At 41.0% G+C, this 27,530-nt stretch overlaps 1 protein-coding gene across 1 annotated transcript; it reads left to right on the top strand.

Annotated features, from left to right (window-relative positions):
* The first annotated feature begins 572 nt into the window (after positions 1-572).
* MATN1 (matrilin 1) lies at positions 573-27,204 on the top strand. The gene is made up of 8 exons (XM_063311769.1): positions 573-850; positions 14,763-15,109; positions 19,514-19,736; positions 20,497-20,622; positions 23,001-23,408; positions 23,930-24,082; positions 25,808-25,888; positions 26,811-27,204. The coding sequence occupies exons 2-8, from the start codon at positions 14,858-14,860 to the stop codon at positions 26,861-26,863; spliced, it is 1,296 nt and encodes a 431-aa protein (XP_063167839.1). The 5' UTR covers positions 573-850; positions 14,763-14,857; the 3' UTR covers positions 26,864-27,204.
* The last annotated feature ends 326 nt before the right edge of the window (positions 27,205-27,530 follow it).

The raw sequence follows: 27,530 nt of genomic DNA, 5'->3' as shown, positions 1-27,530 counted from the left end.
TTGGCAATGAGAAATGAGCATTTTTCTATTTGAAATAACTTCTAAGGTATTACAGGTATATCCCTTGTTTCAAAGTAGTGGAGTTTTATCAAATTGCTGTGCAGTTGGATTTGTCTTTTGCCAAGCCCAGCAGCATGCTTAGGATGGGTTTTATTCTCATGTCAGTTCAGACACTGGGAGAACCAAGCTATAAAAATCAATTCTTCTTTCACTAGTTTTCATAGGGGGAAAGTACCTTTCTCCTAAATTAATTATGACATTAACCCAAAACAGAATCACTGGGTTCCTTATTTATTGTCCAGTATAAAATGAAAGAGCATAGCTCTATGGCAGAGCCCTTTAGGAGATGTCAGGTTCAGCTCAGAACATTTCATTAGAAGGATCAAATAGAAGGTACCTGACAAAATCATTGCTTTTCCTAAAATCCTGGGTAGATATGGTCAGTCAGAGCAGACATGCCTGGGTTGGAGAAACAAATACACTAATCTGGAATATGGCAGTGTCCTGCTCCTAAGAGAAAACACAAGAGAGAGGGAATTGATAGTTCACAGCTCGTTCGTATGATGGGGCAAGTTCTTTCATCTCTGTTTATTCCCATCCTTGTTTGTTGGTGTGACATAACCTTCTGTTACTTCAGCACCATTTGAGATGTGTTCGTATTTACTCAGGGCTATTTTTCTGTGGTTGGAAGGAGGGCAAGACGCATCAAATCCAGTTAAATATGGCAAAGGATGTTTGGTCTGGCACAAAGCTATGAAAGCTTCAGCATTTCTCTGCGAGGCTCAGTGTTCATTTGCATACCCCTGTGATTGTGTGCCCAGTTGAGATGCCCAGTTGAGGTGAGGACAAGGTAGGCTCCAGCCAATTACAGTTTCCTGGTGTATGAAATGGAGGCTCACAACTCTTCTGTAGACAGCACAATCTGCAAGACAATTTTGGTGACTTAGTGCTGCCTGGCTCACATACCTCAGGCCTCCCACACCTTGCCACCATTCCTCCCTCCTTGGATTCTGCCATCTAAGATGGTAGTACCATTCGGCTTCACTAAGCAGGACTCCAAGGCCAGATAGCTGCAGTCCTCTGTGAAGCCTCAACAAACAGTGCACTACAATATAGACCTGTACATTATTATATGTACTTGGCATTCCTGGAATATAAATATATCAAGCGAGCATTTCCCATAATTGCTACTTTTTAGCTCTGTTTGCAAAATACACTTAACAGACCCAAGGGCTGAGGCATTGGTGCATGTTAAACCTGATACCTTTACTGTTGTTGGTTCGGGTGCTATGAAATGGGGCCAATTTATGGGTTGGGTTAATTTATGGTTCAGTGTATTGTGCAAACTCAGAATATGGATTATTTATATAACCTGGTTAAACATGTGGGGTGAAAACAGCAATTCAAAGCTCATTGACTTGCCTTTGGCATCATTTCATATTGACTTTGTTGTTGATGTCCTGGTCTTTGAGGACAAAGAGTTGGGAGTTGGGAGGGAGCAACCAGTCCTTCAGCCTCTTGTGTTCCCAGTCTGAGTTTGGGGCTATAGTGTGATCCTATTGGTCTTTTGCGGAGCAGGTTACATCACATCCATAGTTGAGAGATATGTGGATCCTGACAAAAAGGTGTATCAGCAACTAATAGTAACCTAGTGACATTGGAAAATTGTTGGGCTGCATTAGGATTAAATTAGCGTTATGGATCCAGATCATAGGAAAACTTCAAGACACTTCTTGAAATCATAGAAGAACTGCTAGGTGAGCAAAACATCTCAGTGAGGTTATAGAATGAACTGCGATCTAACACAATTTCAGAAAGGTTAGTAGTGGATATCAGTGGCATCTCGGGGAGTATCAAAAGAGTCAAGATGGCCACAACCACGCAATCAGAACCCTACCCCTTTTTTACATGCATCACATGATAGGCAAGATATGTAATGTCATGCATTAACATTATTTTCTACTTGTTCCCATTTAATCTGATTAATACTAGTTTGGGTTTGAAATTTGGTTCGAAGGAGAAGGGAAATCTGAGGACCTTCTCATAGGTGGTATAGGGTGTTCTTCCATTTATTGAAAGATGATGTAGATAAGGGGTATGTGTCTGATTGTTTGGTCTTTCAGTCAGGCAATCTTCTCTCCCAGCAGTCAGCACCCTCCCTGACTTCCCATGCTACAATTAATCTGAAAAGGAGGTTTGAAAAGGAAATATGAAAGAAAGGAGCAAAACAACACCCCTGGAAAGAACTAAGGAGAGAAGATATGCTGAGAGATGCTAAAAACACTGTGACCTTGAAACCTTTAACTAGGAAATAAGGACAAAACCCTGTTGTGGTGCATAGGCTGAATTTCACTTCCTGGTTTGAAATCTCATCTCTGGACTGCACACTTCAAGTACTTTACAGAATGGATATACTGTGCAGCACATGAAGCATGAAGCTGCATTTTGGGGTTTTTTTGAGCCCAAGATGAAGCAAAAGTACTTGGCCTTCGAAACGAACTTGATGTTCTGCAGGCTTGCAAAATTGGTTGCTCTGCTTGGTTCTCAGTATTATTTGAGACTCAGGACTGAAAATAGTTTTTCCTATAAAGTGGTCTCAAAAGGGTCCTTTAAAAAAAAAGAGAGAAACTCTTTTTAAAGAAATGTATGGATTTATTGTGAGTTTTTCAGTCGGGTCAAAAGCTGGGTGCTAGACAGGAAAAGAATTTGGTTTCAAGGAAGGTTAGATGCTTTGGCCAACCCAAACTAAATGAGAGCTGACACAGAACGGCTAATAATAAGTCAAGCGACAAGGTATCAATGCTCTATTTGAACCCGATTAAAGCGGTCTCTTTCGGGAGTGGCTTCAGTTATACTGTTTTGCTTTGGGGTCAGATTTACTGAAATGGCTTCTAAGAGCAGAGTCTGAGTATTCAGTCTGTGAAGAAAGGAGGAGGGCCCCTTCTGCTAATAATGGTTATCAGTCCACTTTTTCTTTAAAAAAAAAATCAAACAAAGCTGATTGACTTTGGGTTTCTAAGAAAAGCAAGTGGGAATAACACTTAGCTTTTGTGTATTATTATTACTACAGTAAACCACCTGGAGTTCTGTGAAACAGGATGAGATATATAAATACCACAAATAAATACCACATATGTGCATACATGCATACACATACAGACAAGCAATCTTTCTGAGCAAAGTTGCTACACAGCTGTTCTCAAAAGTGAGAAAGGCTTGTTAGAGATATTAGACAGCCACAGAATAAATAAGCTTTTCTTTGGGCCCAGTTGGGGTATTTCATGAACATGTGGATTTTTCCAGTGTTTTTTTTTTAATTTATACCCACAAGACTCTCTCTCACACACACAATTGCTCCTGCTGAAAAACGATGTATGGGTTGTGTTCTTTGAATCTAGCCAATGAATTGATATTGCTGTGAAAATTCCCAGACAGAGGCACAAGAGATGTTGTAGGAGGGGGGGAAGAGAGCTCCCCAATAAATCATATCTGAGAAAGGTCACTCATAGGAATATCAAGGGTTGATGAATCTGTCCATTTTGGTTTATCTCCATTTCAAGGGTAGTGGGTTTTTTTTTTTGCAACTTTGTAATATCAGTATCTGTTTTTCATTTTTCCAGTTGAAAAATGGATTAACCAGAGTTAGCCTTAAAGTTTAGCATGTTGTGTAAGGTTGTATTGATCTAATTAAAAGTATTCTGTGAACACAGGCTTCAAGTGCTTAGAATTGAAAACTCAGGAGGTCCATGATGGATAATTAAATGTCAACTGAAGTAGAACATGAAGAATGGACAGTCTGAACTTAGAACTCTGATTACTCAGAGGTGTGTTCAGCAGGACCATGCTTCCAAATAAATGCAACTGTGGTTCAGACCTGTTTCTTCTGAGGCTGTTCCTGCATGCCTGATTTAACAAGTGAAATTAATATCCTAACCATTCATCTGCATTCAGACCAGACCTTCCTTCCTTCCTTCCTTCCTTCCTTCCTTCCTTCCTTCCTTCCTTCCTTCCTTCCTTCCTTCCTTCCTTCCTTCCTTCCTTTCTTTCTTTCTTTCTTTCTTTCATATTTTGTCACCGCCCAAATCACGAAGAGCTACTCTGGGCAGTTTTTGCAAGCTACTTGTGCAAAAGGAGTGTTGTAGAATCCATGAGCTGGAAGTCTATTTAGGCCAGAAGATCCAACCCGACACGTATGCAGCAATCCAGTTTAAAGGATCCCAAGCATCCATCTTTCCAGGAAGCCTCTTCTTAAAAATATCTGCTATCCAGGAACATTATTTGCCTAGGTAGCTGGTTTTGCTGCTCTGGAAAAATGGGTTTTCCTGACATTCAGCTGAAATCTGCCTTCCTGTGCTGTAAACCCATTAGTTTGTATCCTACCCTCCATGATGACAGAGAACAGGTTGTAGCCACCCATAAAGCAAGTACAGCTGTTGACCTCAAAAAGGTTCAGCACCATCGTTCAACTAAAAATAATCCTCCTAGAAGATCCTTCTAGATGAAGATCCTTCTAGAAATGCCCTCTGGCACATCATGGGAATTTGGAGGGAGGAACTCCTGGACTTACCTCTAGAAAAGGGCACATTGCCTGATCTACTGTTAAGCTTTTGGCATCTGCCTCAAAATGAAAGAAATTGTTTTTCCAAGCACATTTCTCACAGAGATTCTTTAGCTAGACTTACTCGGAAGAAACAATATGGGGTTACAAGAATTCTGGTAAATGAATGGCTTTTGATGAACTGGCAGTCCTCTTCAATCTTAATTGGGCTGCTTATAAAACTATCTCCTGAATCCTTATCAGCCTGGAAATTGGCTATCACATCTGCCTACAGTTGTCCTGTGTTATTGTGTCACCTCTGGGAGGGAAAAGTGTTCATGTGCACAGTATGTGTCATAGCCAGTTTGGATGAATTCATATCAAAGATGGAAGGGATAGAAAGGTGGGAGAAAGAGCCAAGGGAGATCTGAGCAGGGACATGATCCCCCAAAGTAGCTCCTTCAATCTCTTTTGAACCTGCAATTTAGGAAATACCTCACAATCCTCAAGCCTGTGAGAACAGACTTCTTGCTGAGCGATAGAGCAAATAATAGAATGGTGCAGAAGTTCTAGGCTTCTGAAGCCAATTTAGTGGCCTGCTAGAACCACTGAATTGGAGCAGAGCTTATACACAGCTTAGAAGCTGGCACAGAAAAAGATTATCTTTAAAATAGCTTCAATGAGCATGCCAGAGAAATACAGGTTATGGATCTTACACATTCAGCCCTCCCAAGCATAAGGAATTACACACTCAGACATATTAGGTTAAGATAAATAAAAGAATTCTGAGTTTATTGTTGCTTGTTCTGTTACATCCATCTTCGTGAAAAAGATGACGTTCCTTTGTTCTTCTTCCCTTTATAAATACTTAGTTTTGCCCTAAACTCTCAGCCCTACAGCTGCTAAGAGCTGCGTGGAAGAAAGGGGAATTCCAGGCCCACCACATGTTGCCCAGAATGGAGAAGAACAGCACACATTTGTGTGCTTGCTTCTGGTAGAGAAGAAGGAAGAGAGAAAGAAGAAGTGGGAGTGGCAACAAGCAGCTTCCTCAGAGTTGCATTGTGGGACAACTCAATTTACATGCTAATTCACATGCAAATGAGGCATGCAGAAGTCCTAGGCTTCAAGGCTGACTTCCTTGAGATCATGCTGTCTTAAGAAGTACCAGCTGGGTTCTGGTGGAGACCTCAGCTGTTTTTGTATAAAGATCTTGAGCAGAAGACAATCAACTTCTTCAAGTAATGTTGATGATAGCCTTTCCTAGTACTTGTGCTCACAGAATTGCTCCTGCCTACTCACTTGGGCTTCTAGATCTCAACCTATTTTTGACCACGCTCTGCACCCGCTGCTCTAGGTTTCTGGTTCTGCCTTTGCTATTTTGAACACTGTACTAGACTTTAACTGAACTTGTTGCCTGACCTCTGTTTTGAGTGTCTCTTGCTTTCTGACTTACTGGACTACCTTTTTTGCTTGTTCCCTGTTTTGGACAGAGCATCAGCTGATGTGTAGCTTTCCATGCAGTAGGAAGATCTGATCACTGACTGCCATGTGTTGGTAGTAGAAAGGAAATATATATGAGCAACTGCTAGGGCAATAGCTTCTTTCCTGTGGACAACCACACATTTTTTGTAGCTCCACAATCTGATGTCATTGCAGAAAAGGCCTTCTGTCTAATATGCCAGCTGGTTAGGCTCAGAAGTCAAGAACAGAAGGAACCAGGCCTCTGAAGCAAAGTTCAGCGGCAGAACACCCAACTCCAACTAATGCAGGTGCTTTCAAGACATACAGGAGGTTGCTGCAGATTACACCAAATGGTGGGACTTGTTCTTTCTTAGTGCTCTCTTGAAAGTTCATACATTTTGTTATAAATGGACATGGGAAGAATCCAGGAATGCACATTTTCCTTTGGGTAAATAAGATGCCATGATCTTGCTCTTTGAAGCTCAGGGGAAAATGATTTGTGTTTTGATACCAAACACACTCCCTCTTTGCCTTACCCATATCTATAAATACCGATATACAAAAACTGAAGCCGTCTTGCTGTGTTTTTAAAATGTTAATGTTCTTGTATATCACGGGTTCTAAAAAAAAGTAAGTTTTTTTTTCAAAGTAAGAACAACTATAGAGAGTTCATTGACAGGAAGCTGTGAATGAATCCCTTTCATGACCATATATGCTTGTCTATACCAAAAGAGCCTTGTGTACAGGGCAATAGTGTACAGTTCTGGGAAAAGGGCACTTGTACATTTAAAGTTCACTTTGTTCCCTATTAATGTTGCTATAGAATGTTTACAGAGGAATGAGGACTATTTTAAATTAATTGGAATAAAATTTGCATTATCTACAGCAGGGTTTCTCAACCAGGGTTCTGTGGCACCCTAGGGTTCTGTAAGAGGTCCCAAGGGGTTCCCTGGGAGATCACGATTTATTTAAAAAATTATTTCAGATTCAGCCAACTTCACATTAAAGAGGTGAGTTTCATTCTTTATTTTCAGTTTAAGAACACTGTTAAGGCATTTATACCGGCCCACACATGAAACAAATATAATAATTTGGTAACTTAAGGCCTATCTTTGAGCCTGAATGTGCAGGGGTTCCCCTGAGGCCTGAAAAATATTTCAAGGGTTCCTCCAGGGTCAAAAGGTTGAGAAAGGCTGATCTGGAGGTTGTTCAAGTATACTTTTTCTTGAGTGACTAGTGTAGATTTATATACAGTATGCTTATAAGATGTATCCATGTACATTAGATACAGGTTGGAATTTGGGGGGTGGGATTTGTGGGCAAAGATAGATGGGTAGATGAATTTGCTAAAACTTTATGGGGAAAAGGAAGAATCTCCAGCCTTTTCTCAAGGGCAAGACTCCCTCTTGGTGTTAACACTAGCGCTGCACTTTTTTTTTTTTTTAAATCGTATGGCATAGCAGTTTGGTGTTCATGCTGTTTTTTTTCTTGCTGGGAAATCCTTGTGAGGTCCAGCAGCCGGGGTGCGCCATGAGGAGGCTAGTCTACATTGCACCAATTTGGGCTGAGAGGGAGGGACTGGCCCAAGGTCACCCAGCCGGCTTTCATGCCTAAGGCGGGACTAGAACTCTCCTACCACGCCTGATTGGCTCTTGGGCTGAGAGAGAGGGACTGGCCCAAGGTCACCCAGCTGGCTTTCATGCCTAAGGCGGGACTAGAACTCTCCTACCACGCCTGATTGGCTCTTGGGCTGAGAGAGAGGGACTGGCCCAAGGTCACCTAGCTGGCTTTCATGCCTAAGGTGGGACTAGAACTCACAGACTCCTGGTTTCTAGCCCAGCACCTTGACCACTAGGCCAAACTGGCTCTCAGCACTGCACTGAAAAAGCCCTACTGGAGACGTTTTTACCTGATATCTTTCCTTGGCATTGAGCAGAAGCATGAGAAGCCACTAGAGAGATGACTTGAGCATTAAAGACAGGATAAAAAAAAAAAATCACACACAGCCCTTGACCACCTTGTATTTAAAAAAAAAGAAAAGAAAAACACGGTCCAGAATTCTCTAAAATCCTGTTTTCTTTTGAAAGAAAATTCAAAAGCAAATTCTTTTTTTATCCAACTGAATGAGTACTAGTAGGAAAAAAAAAACAGCAGAATATCTTTGCTTGGACCCAATTTGCAGAGGCTGATGTTCTAACTTCTAGTCTAGAGATTTCTGATCTTTTGAGCAATGGATGAGGAGGAATCTGTCATCTTCAGGGTTGGGAGGGGGACATTTGTGCTGTGCGTAGAGGGTGTGGTCAATCTAGCATTGACATACCCTCCCAGGACTACAAACGCATTTTAATTCAGCAGTATAAGGTCAACAGCATAAGTTTCCAGTTCAGCCCACAAGGCTCTGATCTGGGGTTTCTGCCTCACTGGGGGCACATAAGCATGTGTTATCAATTGGGCACAGTGATTGGATTGGATTAACACTGCCATGGCATATGACTTGAATGTGGGATGGGGCCTTGATATGGCACAGCATAGTAGAGACTAGGCCCCCTTTTGCTCTTCCGTGCTTTACCCCTGGTTCTGCCCCAATTGAGAATGAATGAAACCTGTTTAATAGCAGTTTGTCAGCAGTCCATGTTTCCTGAATCAGTATGATGTCATAGCAGGAGAGGAAGTCAGTAAAACAAGGATCTCTGCTGGATGTATTTTCTGTGCTTTTCAATTTACTGTACCCCACCCTCCTTATGCTGGTCTTTGACTGTAATAAAGAAAGATTTGAGTTTTAGCCTAGAGATTGGTAGTTTTTTGGCAGCCAGTAACCCCACTTAACACTTTTTTGGGGTGGGGGGGTAGGGTCACATGGGCAATGATGCAAGGTTAGAATAGTTGTATCAGCATGCAGACAACGTGGTTGGCATGCAGTTGTGTTTCTTTTTTTTGTAACAACAAAGTCTTGCTGGGTTCTTGTTCTCTGAGCTTTGTGATTTTTCTGCAGATATTTCATTACCAGGCTAGGAAACGTCATCATCAAGCTAGGTAACATCTGGGTCAAACCCAACAGTTCAGTCCAGAGCTAGATATATTCTCTACTACTTAAAACAAGTCTACCTTAACAAGTTATGCTACATTTTCCTGTGGTTCCCGTCAGTGGAGTTGCTACAATTCGGAGAATGTGTGCTGAAGACCACCTAAAAGTGGTTTGGGGCCATAGGTGGTGCTGGTGCTGTAGAAATGTTCTCCCCTATTCTAGAGAGAAATGTATGTGCTTGATGTGATGACTTTTAACATTCTCTTCAGTTTTCCATCTGTGTTTAAAATAAGAACATGCAAAGTACAAGAAGGAGCATCATTCCATGTAGACTGGACAGGCCGTTGATACATTTTTCTAAAATGTCAATTGTCTAATATTATTTATGGGGACCAGAATCAGCTCTCTGCTCACCTTCTTGCTACTGTTTCCCAACATTGGTGCCTAAGGCAGTTGCTTCGTGCTGTCTAACTGTTGTGCTAGTCCTACGTATTGGGATCCCTCAGAAAAATTAAGTGCAGGAGCTACCTCTCAGAGGTATAACATAGAACTTTCCCCAGAATCCCCACAAGAATTTTGGGATGGGCAAATCTTCACCTTTGATCCAACCAATATATTGGTGAGCAGATAGAAAGGAATGGCAACAGGTTTCCAAAGTACATGATGCGATTAAGAAAACACAGTTACTTCTGGTTACCCTTTTTGGACTTTCTGCTGACACTAGGACTGAAAAGGTGATGTTTTATGGATTTGTTTATAGATAAGAGATGGGTTATGAGATAAAGAGATAAATGTTTGTAACTTTAGAGAAGGTGAAGAGTTACTAAATTTGTTTATTGTGATGAAGGTTGGAAGTCACTTCTTGAAAGATTTCTCTTTATTATATTTTTACTTTACTTTACTTTACTTTTCTTTTTGTTTTTTCTTTTTCCTTGCACTTTTTACTCCTTCTCTGTATTGTCTTTTTCTTTTTTTAAGTTTAGTTTGTATTAGAATTTACTATTATAATCAACATTCTCAATAAAATTATATATATATATATATATATATATATATATAGAGAGAGAGAGAGAGAGAGAGAGAGAGAGAGGGGTGCTGCGGGTTAAACTGCTGAGCTGCTGAGCTTGCTGATCAGAAGGTCGGCGGTTCGAATCCGCGTGACGGGGTGAGCTCCCTTTGCTAGTCCCAGCTCCTGCCAACCTAGCAGTTCAAAAACATGCCAATGTGAGTAGATTAATAGGTACCGCTTCGGTGGGCAGGTAACGGCGTTCTGTTTAGTCATGCCGGCCATATGACTACGGAAGTGTCTACGGACAAACGCCGGCTCTTCGGCTTTGAAACAGAGATGAGCACCGCCCCCTAGAGTCGGACACAACTGAACTTAATGTCAAGGGAAACCTTTACCTTTACCTTATATATATATATATATATATAGAGAGAGAGAGAGAGAGAGAGAAACTGTGGCCTCCTGACACAGAACTACTTCTGAGGTTATACATTTTCCATATTTTCATGCATAGTATTTGTGGAAGGGTGTCATATCCCAACTGTGTGAAAAGTTTGATATTAGCAGTGAAGGGGATCAGCTTAGGTTCAAATCATTGATTTGGTTTGAAACATTAGATTTGATATGATTCAAACTTTGACTCGAGTAATTTTTTTCCCAAAGCAATTTTAAAAAAGTGCACATGCACAAAACTTTTCTAAATCATCACAATTATAGGGAAGCATTCAGCTTAGCTTTTCAATCAATCAATTCACCTTAGAAGCTCATCTTGAAAGAGAAGTTTTCACAGTTCTAGTTGATATTACTATGGAATCTCTCTAGCCAATGCATTTCTCTCTCTCCCTTTCTATTGCTGTATTTCTTCATAACCCATCAGGAGGAATGTTTTGATTGAGAACAGCATTATAATGTGAAACTCCACTGTCATTTTTGGATTTTCAGCTTTTTTATTTCCTCTGTTTCTTTCCCTCAGTTCTCTACTTTTCAAATCAATCCACATTTCCTAAAAAACCACCAGGCATATTAACAAAAAACGAATAAGAGCGTTGCTGATTCCTAATGCCTTTTAAAGAAACATTTATTTATGCAACCCTGCCTTGGTCCCCAGTGTTCCAGAGCTTAGAAAAGGCCATTGGCTCAAGACAGTAGAAACAGTTTACTTACTGTGGCAGACCTTGGGCCAGATTAAAGCTGGTGATTGGCAGATAAACTCATTTCTTCAGCTTTAGTTGACTGCCTTCACTGTTCAGGGCTCAAATTCCCTGCATTCCAAGCCTGTCGCTGGTCTCTTTTACAACTTCCCACTTCCTAGTCTAGCAATGAAGCCGTTGTGGCAGTTTCAGGTACTGGGAAAGGCCTAGGGACCTCTCCTTGTCAGTTTCCATCCTTCCACACATCCTTTCCATCTCCTCCCTCCCACTCCCCCATCATTCATACATCTTAGAGGTTGGCCTACTGCCTTCCTGAGGAAAGGCCCCTTAATGCCTCAGTGCCACCACTGAAACAATCCACTTTGCTTCCATCCCAGCAGCCATAATGGTGCTCATTGCTGGCTTCTTATTCTTGCCACTGCTTCTTTTCCAGAACCAGGGAGCTGATGGGGTCCCTCCTCAGCTGAGAGGTGAGTCACAGAATATCTTAGCTTTTGCAAAACTTTGCCAGGTTAGAGCAGTAGTATGGAAGGGAAACACAGAAAGAGGCAGCGGTGTGAATTTTTGTGGCTTAGTTATTTATATGACATAACCCTTCCCTTTTCCTAGGCTATCGCACTATAAGGCTTTGTTCCCAGCTGATGCTTGCATCTTAATTTTGGACCCCCACCCTCACCATTAATACAGCATCATGAATTCTCCAGTGCTCCAACATTATCAGAAATGCTGGCTTTAGGATCCTGGTCCGAGAACTTCTGTTCTCGACCAGTTCTTCCAGTTTAGGAGTGAACCGAGTGCTTCTGTAGAATATGTAGAGATTGTACATGCACTTCAATCCCTCCACTCTCCAGTAACTTGGCTGCAGAGCCTCCTTTTGGAAGAAATAATCTCATGAAGCCCTGGGATTTTATATTTGATCCTGGAGCCTTTTCTGGCTGGAGGATTGCAACCTCATTCTGCTTCTGGAGAACCCGTCGCTGCCTGAGATTCTCACAGGACAACTAAAGTGCGAGGAACGATAATGCCACGGTACAGCTCAGTGCAATAGGTTTCCTAGGACTATGACCAAGCTACCGATGTCCTGTTCAGCTTTCTCAAGTGACCTCCTGTGAGTAGAGGGTAGAAGGAGAGCGACCTGTCTCCTGAAACAAAATCGACTTTCAAAGATTGCATCTAATGAGATACAACGAAAAGGTGTATCAATGGAAGAAGAAAGGGGTCTGTCAGGAGAAAGAAAACTACCTCACTCTTTAATCCATGCAACTCCTTGTGCCAGGAAGCTTTTTGTACAAAGGTGATGGGTAGATTCTTTGTGGAAGGTAGCTGATCCGAGAATGGATTGGAAGAAGGTCTGAATGCAGAGCAAGCTAGAATGTATAACAGCATTTCTTTACGTACTGATGCATTTTTAGTTCCGTTTTCCACAAAAGTGGAAAAGCTGGGTTTATCAATGGCTATTAGGCACAGCAAGCATTTCTCTCTCTCCCCTCTTCCTAGCATGTTTTCAGTGTTATTCCTCGCTTACAGCCCTGAATAATTTCCTGCTCTTAGGTTTGCAACCTCAAAGACTGGATATCCAAGAAAAAGAGATGGGGAGAAAGGAGGAAACAAAGCCAACTCAGACCCCAGTGGTTAAATTATAGTTTTGTTATGTCTTGCCAAACTGACAACGGCAGTCAGTTCAGGGATGATTGGAGGAAAAGCAAAGGGAGCTGGTCTTTCAGAAGATGTAGGTGGATTTGCCTTGATACACACCCTGTTCTTGCTTCTTAAAATCAAATTTTCTTTATTTGCTTACCATCTCAAGGGCACACAGAATGGAGCAAGTGTGTGCGATGGGTAGTAAAAATATTTTACTGCAGCGTAAAGACATGATGGATTCGTAAATATTTCAAAAGCTGGTTCGCAAGAGGATTCAACATTGGGCCAAAATAGCCCCCACTCACCCACCCACTCATGACTGTTCAGGCTGCTGGGTGTGAATTTCTGTGATGTTTGGAGAGAGGTATGAATCAGAGGGTACAGGCAAAAATACCATGGTGGTCTTGTTTTTTTCTTTCTCGGCAAGACACCAATGTCAGGAATTTATTTATTTATTTGATTTCTATAGCCAGCCATCACAACCAGTGACTCTGGGTGGCTTACAATCATAAAAACATAAATCAATTTAAAAAATACAAAATAAATATATATGGTTGCCAACTAAACAATTGTCATAGATGTTAATATAGCCAAGAAATGGGCCCTTAGCACACTCAGGGCCCCAGGCCTTATGGAAGGCCAACAGGGTCAGGGTCATCCTGATCTCTGGAGGGAGGATGTTCCAGAGGGCAAGGGCTACAGCAGAGAAGACACACCTCCTAGTCCCCATCAGCCGACATTCCTTGGCTGGTGGGACCAGTAGCCTGCCCAACCTGCCGGACCGAATTTATAATAAAGTCTTGTGATCAGGTCTGAAGGCAAATCAGAACAAAGGCAGTGCCTCCATCCATAATGTAAATCCCAGAAAAGTCATCCAATCTGACACTTCAAGTCCTATTAGAGCGAAGACAATGCTTCCTCTAAGAAAGGAATGCCCCAAAACCTTCAATCCATCCTAAAATTTGGTCAAGGATTTATGTGTAACACCGCTGAGCTGTCGATCGGAAGGTCGGCGGTTCGAAACCGCGCGGCGGGGTGAGCTCCCGTTGCTCGTCCCAGCTTCTGCACACCAAGCAGTTCGAAAACATGCAAATGTGAGTAGATTAATTGGTACTGCTTCGGCGGGAAGGTAACGGCGTTCCGTGAGTCGTGCTGGCCACATGACCCGGAAGTGTCCTATGGACAACGCTGGCTCCAAGGCTTTGAAACGGAGATGAGCACCGCCCCCTAGAGTCGGACACGACTGGACTTTACGTCAAGGGAAACCTTTACCTTTACCTAAAGTGAGTGTTTGAATGCTGAATATTCAGAAGGATTGAAATATTTACCCCAGTGGGTTTGGTTTATTTTGGAGGGAACAGTCCTAAAGAAAAGCACTCCGTTATTGGAGACCTCTGATGTGCCATAAGCCCGCTGCCAATAGACCAGCAATAGAAAAATGGGGAAGGGGGAATTAGGTCAGGTGAAGAGTTTACATACACTGTATTTCCCAGATTTGGAGTGTGGTAGGGATCTTGGATGGTTTTGGATAAAAACCATCTCCTGTTCTGCCCACAGCTCCATGTCTACCACACCCCATTTTAAGATGTTCCAATGTCTGGATTTCCCACTATTGACCAAAATCAGCAATAAAGGCTGATGTGGAGAGAGGAGGAGGAACTAGTACTGGGATTTCTCTTAGCAAGAGAACGCTAGTTCTAACTTCACAGGGGAAAATACAACATACGCAGTAGTCTACACTAGAGGCCATAGGACTGTAGCATAAAAGGAGCAATCATAGGAAGAGACTGTGTGGTTTTCACTGTCATATGGAAAAAGATCATAAGGCTAGAATCCTATCTCCACATAGCTGAGAGTAAGCCCAGAAGAATTCAGTGGGACCTACTTCTGAGTTGTCATGTTTCTCATTTTTGAAAAAAGTTACTCACTTCTCTCAAATAGGTGCCCAGTGCAGGACAAGACCGACAGATCTGGTGTTCATTGTTGACAGCTCCCGAAGTGTGCGCCCCAATGAATTTGACAAAGTCAAGGTTTTCATGTCTCAAGTCATTGAGGCACTTGATGTAAGCCCTAATACAACTCGGGTTGGAGTCATCAACTATGCCAGTGCTGTCAAGAGTGAATTGTCCCTCAAAACTCATCATACAAAGGCCAGCCTGCTACAAGCAGTTCGCAGGATCGAGCCTCTCTCTACTGGGACCATGACAGGCCTGGCTATGCAGTTTGCCATCAACAGAGCATTCAGTGAAGGGGAAGGAGCCAGGGTGCGATCCCCAGAGATCAACAAGGTGAGGAACGTCTATAGATTGTCAAGAAGCTTGCTTTCATTTGCTTGTTGCCCTGTGGTTTTTGCAACTCTTATGTTAACCTAGACCTTTCTGTCTCTCTTGTTTGCAACCTGTGTTCTCAGGAGCACTGGTGGTCCTCAAAGGGTGCTTAAATTGTGGGTGCTTAAATAATTTAAAAAAAATGGTTAAAGTTTAATGAGGTTTTGGCATTCCAGTTGGAAATCTCATAATAGTTCAAGCAGGGATAATAATAATAATACCTCATGTCATCATACAAGATTTCAACCATTTAATTGCAGGGCAAATGGGAAGTGTGGAAACCTAATGTTCTTGACATGTCGCATAGCAACTAATGGTGGTCTCCAAAAGACATACAGTATCCTTCCATCCTAGGGGCCTCATCTCCTCCTAGCAAGTTAATGTAGATAGCTGCCTTTCCAGTGTTATGAACTAATAGGAAATATGGGTAGAGTTCATAGCTTTATGTGCACCACATCTAAACAAGCCTTGAAAGGCCACATGTGGCCTGCAGGCCTGCAATTGAGCACTCATGCCCAAGAGGGATATAATTTTATCCTTGAACAAATGTTTGCAGTCATTTCATTTTGCATGTTTGATTTCATAACATTTCTCTCTTCTCACAACTGCTGTTCTGCTTCCCAGTTACCTAACTGACGCTTAGTTACAACTCAGAGTAACAACCTTTTGAAGAAACGTCTCCTCACAAACTCCTTCATGAGGAACAAAGATTGCCTTCTTCCATATGTTCCTTCCTGCTTGCCTTGGTCATCTTCTGAGGCACCACTTCTGATCCCCTGGCCTCATACAACTAGGCACAAGGCCATGAAGCCTTGTGCTTGAGTTTGAGGAATGGATATACCTCAGCCTTGTGGGATGCTGTCAACAAATTCATCAGGCTGTGACACTCTGTTGGTTGAGATGAGATATAAAAATGTGGTTCTTTGAAGAAGGGAGTTGGGTTTAACTGAGTAGCTCTTTGGAGTGTTTAGGTTTTATGCATGAATGCCCTTTTCTATGAACATTTCATTCTTTGGGAGTTTAAAATTTGCTAAATATAGTTGACTGTCATCACCTTGAATTTCACTTACAGGTGGGCTAGAAGCTAAATATATACCTGTTTCTAAACTCAGGTTTTCTTTAGGGAGATCATAAGTCAGTAGTAGAACAAATCTCTCCTGTGGGAGAGATCATTTTTGAAATGCTAAGAAAGTCAAAAAAAATCTCCCTTTCATGTCCTTAAGAACTTAACTTTTCCAGACAGATACCTTTTATTGCTATTGTTTTTGTGGTTGTGACTGTTTCTGGTGCAGGAAAAAAAAAGTTATCTCAAATAGAAGGCCTTTTCAACTTCATTAGAGGAACCTTATAGATCATGAAGACCTTTGCCCTTAAGGACAGAAATGGTAGACCACAATTTAGCTGGCATCCCATTGTTTCCAACCAAACTGAGTTTCAATTTCACAAGGTGAAAGGAACAATTCTGTTTGTTCTCTTTTTATTATAAAAGTACAGTATGTGCAATATGATCTCCCCTTTCTATTTCCAAATATTGATTCATGTCAAATCAATGCACTTGGGGAACTGGATGCCATGCTCTGATTCACAACTACAGATGTTCATTCATCATTTATAAGAAACTTTTGTGCATAAAGTTGTATGTGTGAAGTCTTTTTATAGGTGTTTGATTAGAAATACCTAAAAGTGGAAACTGATTATCTCATTTTCCCATCTGTCTTCATTCTATGCACGGAGATCAAGACCAAATGTTTGTTTATTTGAGATAGTCTCTTTTCTTTTGCTGTCCCTGGGTAACCATGGCTCTTTTTAAGTTCTATGATTTAAATCTCTAATTCCTAATGAAGTCATTCCTTTCATTTGGGGTCGAGGCTCAGAATCTCTGGTCTGCTTAGAATGAGCAGATCACTCAAGATCTGATCCTCTGCTTTGGCAGTCCAGGTCTGGCTGGTCCAGTATTTTGTACATTTTAAATAATAATAATAATAATAATAATAATAATAATAATAATAATAATAATAATAAAAAATAGAAAAAAAACTTGCCAGATGGGGAAGAGTTTGCACTTGCTTTTCTCAACATATGACATGGCCAGGAAATCTTTTCAAGCTTCCTTGATCTCCTGCATGCTCACAGCAGTGGAGAGTGCTTCCTAGGGAGATTTCTTTGCAAAACTTCTTGGATTACATGAATGGCTTGCTGCAGGCAGAAAGGGTTTGTTAGCACAGATATGAGGTTGCAAACATTGCCCAGTCTTGATTTCTTAAGACAAGAGAAACGTATAAGAGATTTTACAGCTCCACCTATTGCTGAGATTCACAAGCTACACCATTTGGAACACCCCAATCAAATTCTGTTTCTCAAAGTGGTATTTGTATAACCATACCGTTAAGACATAGTTCTTTGAGGGCATCTCATTTTTCAATTGGTTTAACATATTTCCTTAATGTTTGGCTCATTGACATCACAGGGAAGCATGCATGATGACTTCACAAGGAGTCTGTGTGTGCTTTAAAAGTTAACAGACAGAAAGAATTAGTGTAATGGTACGTGGGAATGACCTTGGGAGACAGAAGGAAAAGCTGCCAACTGGACAACGCATGTAAAAGATTTCTCAGCCCACAGAAGGATAGGAGGCATGGGAAGCACTGCAGAAGGGACCCTCCCTAGTTTTCTGGAGAGTAAAAGGAAAGGAGGGGAGAAATACTTTCAGTCTTGCAAGATTCTGTTAATGTAACCTTACAATGAAGATAGAGTTAGCTCCTGATTGTGCTTCTTAGTCCAGACTACCTTGAAGGGCTAACAATTAGATCCACATCCTTTACAAGCCAATTGAGATATTCCTTGATAACTCATTTCTTCAGCAGCTGAATGCTTATGCAAAAATACCCTGGTTGGTGCCCTACTTTCAAAATCTCTCAGATTGTTCTTGCATTTTTGCTACTCAGCCCTTAAGAAAAAAACCTGGATGTAATTGAGCATATAAATCAGGAGCATTGTGTCATTTAATACTTCTGCAGCAGAAGCAATGAAGATATCTCCAAAGCAAATGATTATCATGCAACTGAACTAGACAGCCAAGCACTCATATGAAATAAAAGAAATTTGGATCTCACCCTTTCAGATCTCTTTCTTCCCCTCCTGTTGTTCTTCAATTGATTTAATTATTAGAATACTACATCTTTATTCACCAGGCCTATATCCAGCAATTTGAACAGCTGTAGCTGCATTTAACACTGAACATAATAAGGCTATAACAGGTTGAAACCCTGTAAAAAGAAGAGAGGATACTTGAACTTTCAGAGAAGAGGCATAGAAATATGCTGAACAAGGGGTGTCAGGTATGCACATGGCCTTTTACAGTTGTATGACAAATATGTAGGTAAGGGGGATTTGCAGCAGGAGTCAACTGCATGATTGAAGCCCTACCCCTTTTTATGTATGACACACATTAAAAAGGGGTGGGGTTTTGCAGCTGCCATCTTAACTCTTTTGCCCCCTGCGCCTTGTCTATATGTGAGAATAAAATAATTTTTTGCTGTGAGATATTAGGACACCATCCTTCATTTGAGGATTCAAATATCCAGATGAAGTTTATCTGGGTAAAAATGAAAAACTCTAAAGAGCTGGAAAGAAAAGAGAACAAAGTAATTTTAAGATGAGGAATACTTGTACCTGATTCTGTCCAGAAAAATCAAATTGTGTTTCAGAGAAAAAAAATAAAGAATGCATATGTATTGTTGTGAAAAGGCTGTTTTGGATTTGTTCTGACAAAATCCCTGCCCCCATCTCTCTCTCTATTTTTTTTTTCTCTTGCTTATTAGTTTATTCTTTCTGACATGCTGTATATACTCTCTCACTTGCCTTATTTTTCACTTTTCATTCATTCAGTTGGTTAAAAAATATGGCTCTCCCTCCTGGCAATCAAGCAGCGCTGCATTGTATTCTTGTTCATCACTTTTAAGGCACAGATACATTCTGCTCTTTTATGATGTACTCTGGGGACCCTTCCCTGTTGCAAAGTGCCTTTTAATAAAGGAGTGGGAGATGACTGCAGTGTTTCTCAACCTTGGTGACTTTAAGATGTGTGGACTTCAACTCTCAGAATTCCCTAGCCAGCAAGGCTGGCTGAGGAATTCTGGGAGTTGAAGTCCACACATCTTAAAGTCGCCAAGATTGAGAAACGCTGGACTACTGTATTACAACATCTAGAGAATAGGATTCTTTGTTTCTGTTTGTGGTTGAGATAGTTGAATACAAGTTATTAATCCTGTTGTGTTTGAGAAACACCACCAGAGGGAGGACACACATCCCTTGTTGTGGGTCCAGTTGGACAAATCAACTGAGTCTTCACTGTCTCATTCTCAGGTAGCTATCGTAGTGACTGATGGACATCCCCAGGATGGGGTGAAAGATGTCTCAGCAAGGGCAAGAGCTCTCGGGATCGAAATCTTTGCCATTGGTGTGGGCCGTGTTGACGTGCATACCTTGCGACAGATAGCTAGTCAGCCCTTGGATGACCACGTCGACTATGTTGAAAGTTATAGTGTCATTGAGAAGCTGACCAGAAAGTTTCAAGAAGCTTTCTGTGGTAAGTTCTTAAACTTTACTGAGGAAACACATACAAGGAATTGTCCTTTCCCAACTACAGGATGTTTCTATGTATTTTGTTGTTAAAAATAAGCATACGATTAGAAATAATTAGGAAGCAAAGAAAACCCACACCGGCCATTTCACAAGTGACTTGGTTTATGGCAGCTCACCCAGCCCTAACACTGTATATTACGGTCCAACATTGTGGGAGATGCTATCCAAAGCATCTGAAGTACATGCAGAGTTCTTGGCAATTGTAAAGAAGGGGCTTGTCTTTGCTCAGCCCTGATATTCCCTCGTAGTCTCCCATCCAAATACTAACCATGTCTGATCCTACTTAGCTTTGGAGATTAGACAAAATCAGCTGAGTTCTATCACCTGCTAAGTCTAATAAATTAAACTGTTCAGTGATGTGTCTCTTGCCTAGGTTCTGGGGGATTATACACCTTCTTTGTTCAGGAGTCCTGAGACATGTAGGGGGAATGGGAATGACTATTGGACTTCTGGGAAGTGCATGTTATCATGATGAGGAGCCTCCCTATGCAGGTAGTCTCGAAGGATGCATGTGGCTCATGGGCCATTAATTATTGATCCTGGTTATACGATTATGAAGAGAGGAACATTCAGATTGTTTATAATGTTGATTCTAGGAGACCTGGACTGCTAACATTTCTAGGTGATTTGCAAAGAATAATGAAACCATAAGCTAAAATCTGACCCTGCTTGTTTACTGTGTTTATTATTTTATTACTTTATAGTTGTGTCAGATTTGTGTGCCACCAGAGACCATGATTGCCAGCAGATCTGTGTCAGTACAGGAGCCTTGTATACCTGTGCTTGTGAAGTGGGTTTCACTCTTAACAGCGATGGAAAGACCTGCAGTGGTAAATAATTTTTGTTTAATACTTCATAAAGGGTTATGGTTAGTTGATTCCAAGTCATGGAAATGCATGCCCAGTTCACGATGTGTAGTATACATCACTGTCCAAGTTAAATATGCATGTAGACATGCTCCTGCTGTTCCTTAACACCTTGTGCTCTTTAGCAGATACTCCAGGGTGAAACACATTCCTGTGGAATTCCCTTTCTGGATCCCTTTCCTGTTGTTTCTCCTTGGAAATGATAAAGAAGATTGTGTTTTTGCTTTGGCAAAACCTGTCTCCAGAAAATTTGTATCTCCAGATTCATAACAAAAATCTTAGTTAAGTCTGTCCAGGGCCAGGTGTCGGTTTCCGTTAGACCTTCATCATGGTTCTTCTACCATGCCTTTCCAATGGAATAGGTTATGGGTGGCCCCAGATCCTCTCTTTTAACCTTCTGCTAGCGTACCCACAACAATTCATTACATTATGTAACTTCCTGACAATCCACGCAAGAAATAAGAGGATTGGAACTGAAAGCAACATCAGTGCCAGAGTTGGAAGAAGGAGAGAAAGGAGAAGTTAGTGCCAGGCTATAGTCAACTGCTTCATGATGCCACCTGGATTGATATCCTTGGGCCTGCATCTATTAAGGGTGGGGATAGAGAATAGCTTTGAAGATATTAGGATATGATACAATAGAGGCATCATTTTCATACCCTTTAATCCATCTTTCTTGTTGTTGTTTTTTTACCTTTAGGCCAACTGTGGAATTAAACTAACACACTGGGCAACTGTTTTTGGCCAGGGAATTCTGTAGTGGTTGTCCTACAAGGGCTGCAGAAAATGTGGCAGTGAAAGAACTATCAACAGGGCGGCCGGGTCAATATTTTCAGTCCTGCATTTTTTAGAGAGACACATACATAAAGACTATGTGTTAGGCTTCCCAGAGGCTTGACAAATTTTAATGCTTTAATTGTGCGAAACAGTAAACAGTGCCCTTCTGAAAAATCACAGTGCTGACACTAGATGAGGGTCACATGCAGCTCATGGACCACAAGTTGCCCACCTATGCATTAAAAACAGAATCCTAGATAGTGAATGCTTGCATTCATGTGACGGAATACCTCTTGAGTCCAGATATGAGCCTTTGTTTATGGGAACAGGTAGTCCTCACTTAATGGCCATTCAGATAGTGATGGTTCAGACTTATGACGGTGCTAAAAAAACCGACGTACAACCTGCCCTCACACTTACAACCGTTGCAGCATCTCTGTGGTCACATGATCACAATTTGGGCGCTTGGCAACCGGTTCTCATTTATGATTGTCATAATATCCTGCAGTAACTGTTTGCCATTTTCAACCTTCCCAGCCAGCTTCCAGCAAGCAAAATCAATGAGGAACCATGTGACTTGCTTAACAACCACGTGGTTCACTTAATGATGTGGTGATTCAGTTAATGACCACCACAAAAAGGTCATAAAAGTGGGTCAGATTCACTTAATGACTGCTTCGCTTAGCCACCAAAATTCTGGACCCAATTGTGGTCATTAAGTGAGGACTACCTGTATAGCATTTGCCCCAATTCTATGCTTCTTAAAGTGTCATCTTCATTGGATTTTCATGCAGAGGGAAAATAGTTAGGATCCTGCCAATAAGTCATAATAAAAAGTGACTGAAAGTGACTTACTCATGGACCTATTTCCTGAGTAATTTGTTCAGGACCCTGTTCATTACCCCAGCAAAAATAACTCTGCTTGGATCTGTTGTGGAATCCTTAAATAGCCTTTCTGGACAAGCTTCTAAAAAGCTATCAGAGCATTCCGATTACCTAGATAAAACTTTGCACAGGTTGTGCTTGGCCAAACAAGAAACTACTGAAATATACAGACTTGTTGCATAACTTCAGAATCAGATCAGAGAAGTTCTAAGAGGAGTATCCAATCACTGAAGCACAACTCATTTTTTAAAACAGATTTGGAAAGGCTCCATAATACTCCCTCCTCCCCCAACAAAGCAGGCGCATTCAGGGTCTATGACATGCCATTTAAAATGCCTTCTCCATATTTTGCTTTGAGGATAAAGTGTCACTCTGCTAAACAGCCAAAGAAAAGAAAGAACACACTTTCACCCATGAATCTTAGCTTCTGAATTTCTCTTGTCTTGTGTATATCTGAGCAACTCATTCTTGAAAATAGGAGGCCAAAGCAGAAATTACAATGCTATAAACATAAGTGACTTGTTCCGCTGGTTTTAGTGAGTGCACTCTGCTCCAAAAATACAGATCCAGCTCAAAATACTTGTTAAAGTCAGCTTTCAAGAAATGTTGTCATTTAAATTGAAGAGGTGATTCTTTCAGCAGTGGCTTTCTTCCCACTTTCTGTTTTTCTTTTTCCACAGCGTGTAGTGGAGGAGCTGCCACGGATCTCATCTTCCTGATAGATGGGTCGAAGAGCATTAGGCCTGAGAACTTTGAGCTGGTTAAGAGGTTCATTAACCAGATTGTGGATTCTCTGGAGGTGTCAGATAAAAACACTCAGGTGGGCCTGGTCCAGTATTCTAGCTCCGTCAAGCAGGAGTTCCCACTGGGACAATACAAGAACAAGAAGGATATCAAAGCAGCAGTGAGAAAGATGTCATATATGGAAAAAGGCACCATGACTGGCCAGGCTTTGAAATATCTAGTAGACAATTCCTTTGCCATCTCTAGTGGAGCAAGGCCCGGAGTCTCCAAGGTGGCTATTGTATTTACTGATGGACGCTCCCAAGATTACATCAGTGACGCAGCCAAGAAAGCTAAAGAATTAGGTAAGTGTTTGGAAATTAGGATCATGGTTTTATTAGAGCTAAGCTTAGACACAATTACTTCAATCTCGTAACTTGAAAACACTGTAATATATCACGGAGGATGATTATACCAGTCCATTCCCCTTTCTCTTCCAGAAAGAAAGACTTCCGGGGCTTATCAACCCACTATTGTCTATTGCATCGAAATCATGCAGCTATGATTTAACTATGTTTACAAAGCTAGATGTGAAATTGACAAAGCAAGGAGATACATAACAAAGTCATTTGCCTGATGCAATACCTGAAAATAATTGTCAGACGATAAGGTGATGGCCCCCGGCGATGAACAGTCCAGATAACTGCTTTTTATTTGTAATCCCTCTATGTTTTCCAGACTTCTTTTATCATTACACACGCACACAAAAACTTGCACTCTGAAGGGAAAGACAGTATAGCAGCCCAATGCCTTTTGATCAATAATGCTTTTATCATGCTTCCATGAACATGGTAAGACACAGATGATTAGCTCTTGTTTGTTTCAGGCTACAAGATGTTTGCTCTTGGAGTGGGCAATGCTGTTGAAGATGAGCTCAAGGAAATTGCCTCTGAACCAGTGGCAGAGCACTACTTCTATACAGCTGACTTCCGAACCATCAATCAAATTGGAAAGAAGCTGCAAACTAAAATATGTGTTGGTAAGTGAAATTGTGCACAGGATATCAATAATGCACCACTGTGACTTTTTGGTTTGACACATAATTGCAGACTCCATTCATATAATGACTAAGCTAATGGTTCCTCTGTTATTTTGTCTTGATTTTTCTAGGAATCACTTCTGTCCTGATAGCATCTTCTGGCATTATTGATACTGCTTGCCTCCATAAGTTTCTAAATTAGTATCTTGTGATCATGTCTCCTGTAGGTTCTCCATCACCTGATGGGTGGCTATTACAGAGAGGGTTTCTTAATGGTGGGTCCTCATTGTGGGATGCTCATTCCAAAGTGGTTCACATCATGCTTATTGTATTGTTATCACCTCACACCTATCTATACATTAAGATCTTCAGAGCAGAGGCTTCCTGCTGGTTCCCACAACCACTATAACTCTCAGCGGAGTGATAGCATCATTTCCCACTGAGGATCATATGTGTGCAATTCATCTCTCATGATCCCCACATGGAAGAACTGCTGCCAGTGCCTTTACTCTATAAATAATTGGAGGAAGGAGTTAGAAGTCCAGAGGCTTTACCTATATTTGAGGAAGCAGTCTGAACTGCCTGCTACCCCATCCTGCCCTCAAGGCGAGTTTTATCCCATTCTCAAAGATGAGGACTGTCAAAACAGGACCTACTATTAGGTAAAATTAAGCATCTGTTTCAGGCAAAGGGAAGACAGTGTGTTAGAGGACATAGCAATGGACGTCAAATAGTCTGTCTAGTGTCTTCCCAAGCTGTTTTCCTCAAGGATGGTAGAGAACACGCTCAATACCAACACTGAAGTAAGCTTAAATTGCTAAACTGGTGAACTTCTCCATGTAAAGTGATGGTGGTGGAGAGTCTTGTTCTTTGTTGCGTCTCAGCTTGCAAAGTTCTTCAGTCTGGCCCTGCTCAGATGGTAGAAATAGTCAATCCCTTCAAGAGTTATTTGAAATGCTCAATTAATCCTCTTGAGGGTGGTCCAGCAATCACTTGAACACTCAAAGGGCTCAATTCATTTTCTCAGCAAGGATTAGCCTGCTCACCCATCTTGAGTTAAAATATACCAGTGCTCACAGTTAGTTTCTTTCTGTGAAACAGTATTTTGCTTGTCTCTCTAAGTAGGGGCTAGAAGAGGGGGGAGCAAATTTCCAAAGGTGAGAGCTGCAATTTGCTCCTTCAACCAGCTGCAAATCCACAGGTAAAGTTACCAGATGAATCAGTGTGTCAGAGAAAGGGGTAGGGAACTTTTCATTGTTTTGGAAAGGATTTAGGGGTAGGGATTGGTGTGAGAAACCTCTGGAAGTCAACTTGTTCCCTTTTCCACTCTTAAAAATGAAAGCACATATCAAAATGACCTAAAATTGCACTCCTGAAATTTAGTTGCCGAATGAGAACTAAATGCAATTTGGGGCTCTTTGAGGGAAAATTGGAATGGCTTGCTTTCCCCCACCAAAAACTTCCTGGTGCTGTTTTACCCTTACTTTTGAAAAAAAATAAAATACACAAATCGTGCTGCTGAGAACTGGCTATTGCTGAATTTCAGTGATGCAATATTGCAATCTTGGGGCCAAAAATGGAGTGCTCTGGAGCTGTTTGCAATCTACAATCACAGATTAGTAGACAAAATATGTTTCATAAGCTTCCATCATTTCATAATGCTCAACCAGGAAGACCTTTTTCCAATATTTAATTTACTGAACCCCTTTGTCTTGCCTCCTCCAGAAGAAGATCCATGCGAATGTGAAGCTATTGTCAAATTCCAGAGAAAGGTAGACAACCTCATAAAGGCATTGACACGAAAACATATCCTTTGGGAACCACCTGGAATAGAGTTCATTCGGGAATCTTTTTGGCTTGAAATGGTTATGGAAAGCACAAACTTGATTTACACCAGATGATGCACTTGTCCAGTGTGCTTGGGATTTGAATAGGAGGATAATTCTGGTTCTTCCTATGCAATGAAGAATGAGCTAAGGCTGCATGTGTTGTTTAGCATTATTTTATGCGGTCCTTGACCTTATTTCAAAAGCAGCTTTCTGCCAACAATCCATGCAAGATCCAGTTACTCGTATCTTCTACTGGGGATAGATAGATGATAGCTAGATAGCTAGATAAATAATAGATAGATGATATATAGATAGACAGACAGAGTGGGGTGGGGAAAGAAACTGATACTAGAAAGAGAATGGGGAGGTCAGAAAGACAGAAGGGTGCCATGTTCATCCCTTCCCATTGTTTGCTTAAGTGACTTCCACTCTTGGCAGACATTAGAACCTTGAGAAGATCATTCTCAAAAGAATGTGATTTTCAGCAGAGATTGAATGTTCATCCTTGGACCGTATCCAGGGGATATATGAAATCTCTGGGATCAGCAGCAGGAACTTGGTGGTGATGGGGGAACAACTGGACAAACCATTTTTCAGGAATGCTGATATTTCTATTTTGCTTAGAGCAGTGTTTCTCAACCTCAACAACTTTAAGATGTGTGGACTTCAACTCCCATGCTGGCTAGTGAATTCTGGGAGCTGAAGCCCACACCTCTTAAAGTTGCTGAGGTTGAGAAACACTAACTTAGAGGATTCATAGCTGTATCCAACAACTTTGTTTTTTATATCTTTGTTTTTGTACAGTATTTCATGATTTTTATTCAGTACATCTCATTAACATAAGTATTGAAAAGATGTTCTCTTCTTTCTATGTATATTATTCCTTAATTTTTGCTCACTGGAAGCTGTATCAAAAAAGCTTGCCATTCTGGAAAACAAGATCACTGTTTAAAAAGTAGGATAATGTGGCTCCTTCCCAACTTAAAATGAATATAACAGAAGACTTCTGCTGATACAGCTGGACAGTTCTTTGATGGTACACAAGGTCCAACGATTGGAAGTGTCTTTGTTTTGGGAGATGAAAAAGTTGAATCTTTAGCATATAAATCATAGCAAAAGGTTATAGGTTCTTGTTTATTGAATGACGCTAAACATTCCTTACCTCACAGAATATGCATGCATTAATTACCTGGAGAACTGTTTTAACCAAAGCTTAATATGTATATGTATTATGTTTTAATGTATTCTTTTTGCAAGTCCTGTGAATGCTAATTGGGATTTTCTGTATTTTGGGGTGGGGGGTGGGGGTCCATTGGGACCTTATTTTTTAGAAAAATATAATTCGACTTCTGTGACTTTGAATGTTATGATTTTTAAAAAAATAGTAAATATATAATTCACTATGAAATACCTACAAGTAGATGAAAGGATTATATAATACTTGGTAGGGTACATTAGAATAAGATGCATCTGCTGCAAGCCTGGAAAAAAGAAGGTGAGTTTAGATATCTAATAATAATAACAAGAACAACAATAATAAAGGCTGACATTTCTGCTCATAACAGCATAACCCCTGATATTACAGGTAGTCTTTGACTTACAACCATTCGTTTAGTGAC

The sequence above is a fragment of the Candoia aspera genome, chromosome 10 (assembly GCF_035149785.1).
Source record: "Candoia aspera isolate rCanAsp1 chromosome 10, rCanAsp1.hap2, whole genome shotgun sequence".
NCBI classification, from domain to species: domain Eukaryota; kingdom Metazoa; phylum Chordata; class Lepidosauria; order Squamata; family Boidae; genus Candoia; species Candoia aspera.
Note: the sequence above shows the minus strand (reverse complement) of the source record. Positions and strands in the feature narration are given on the sequence as shown.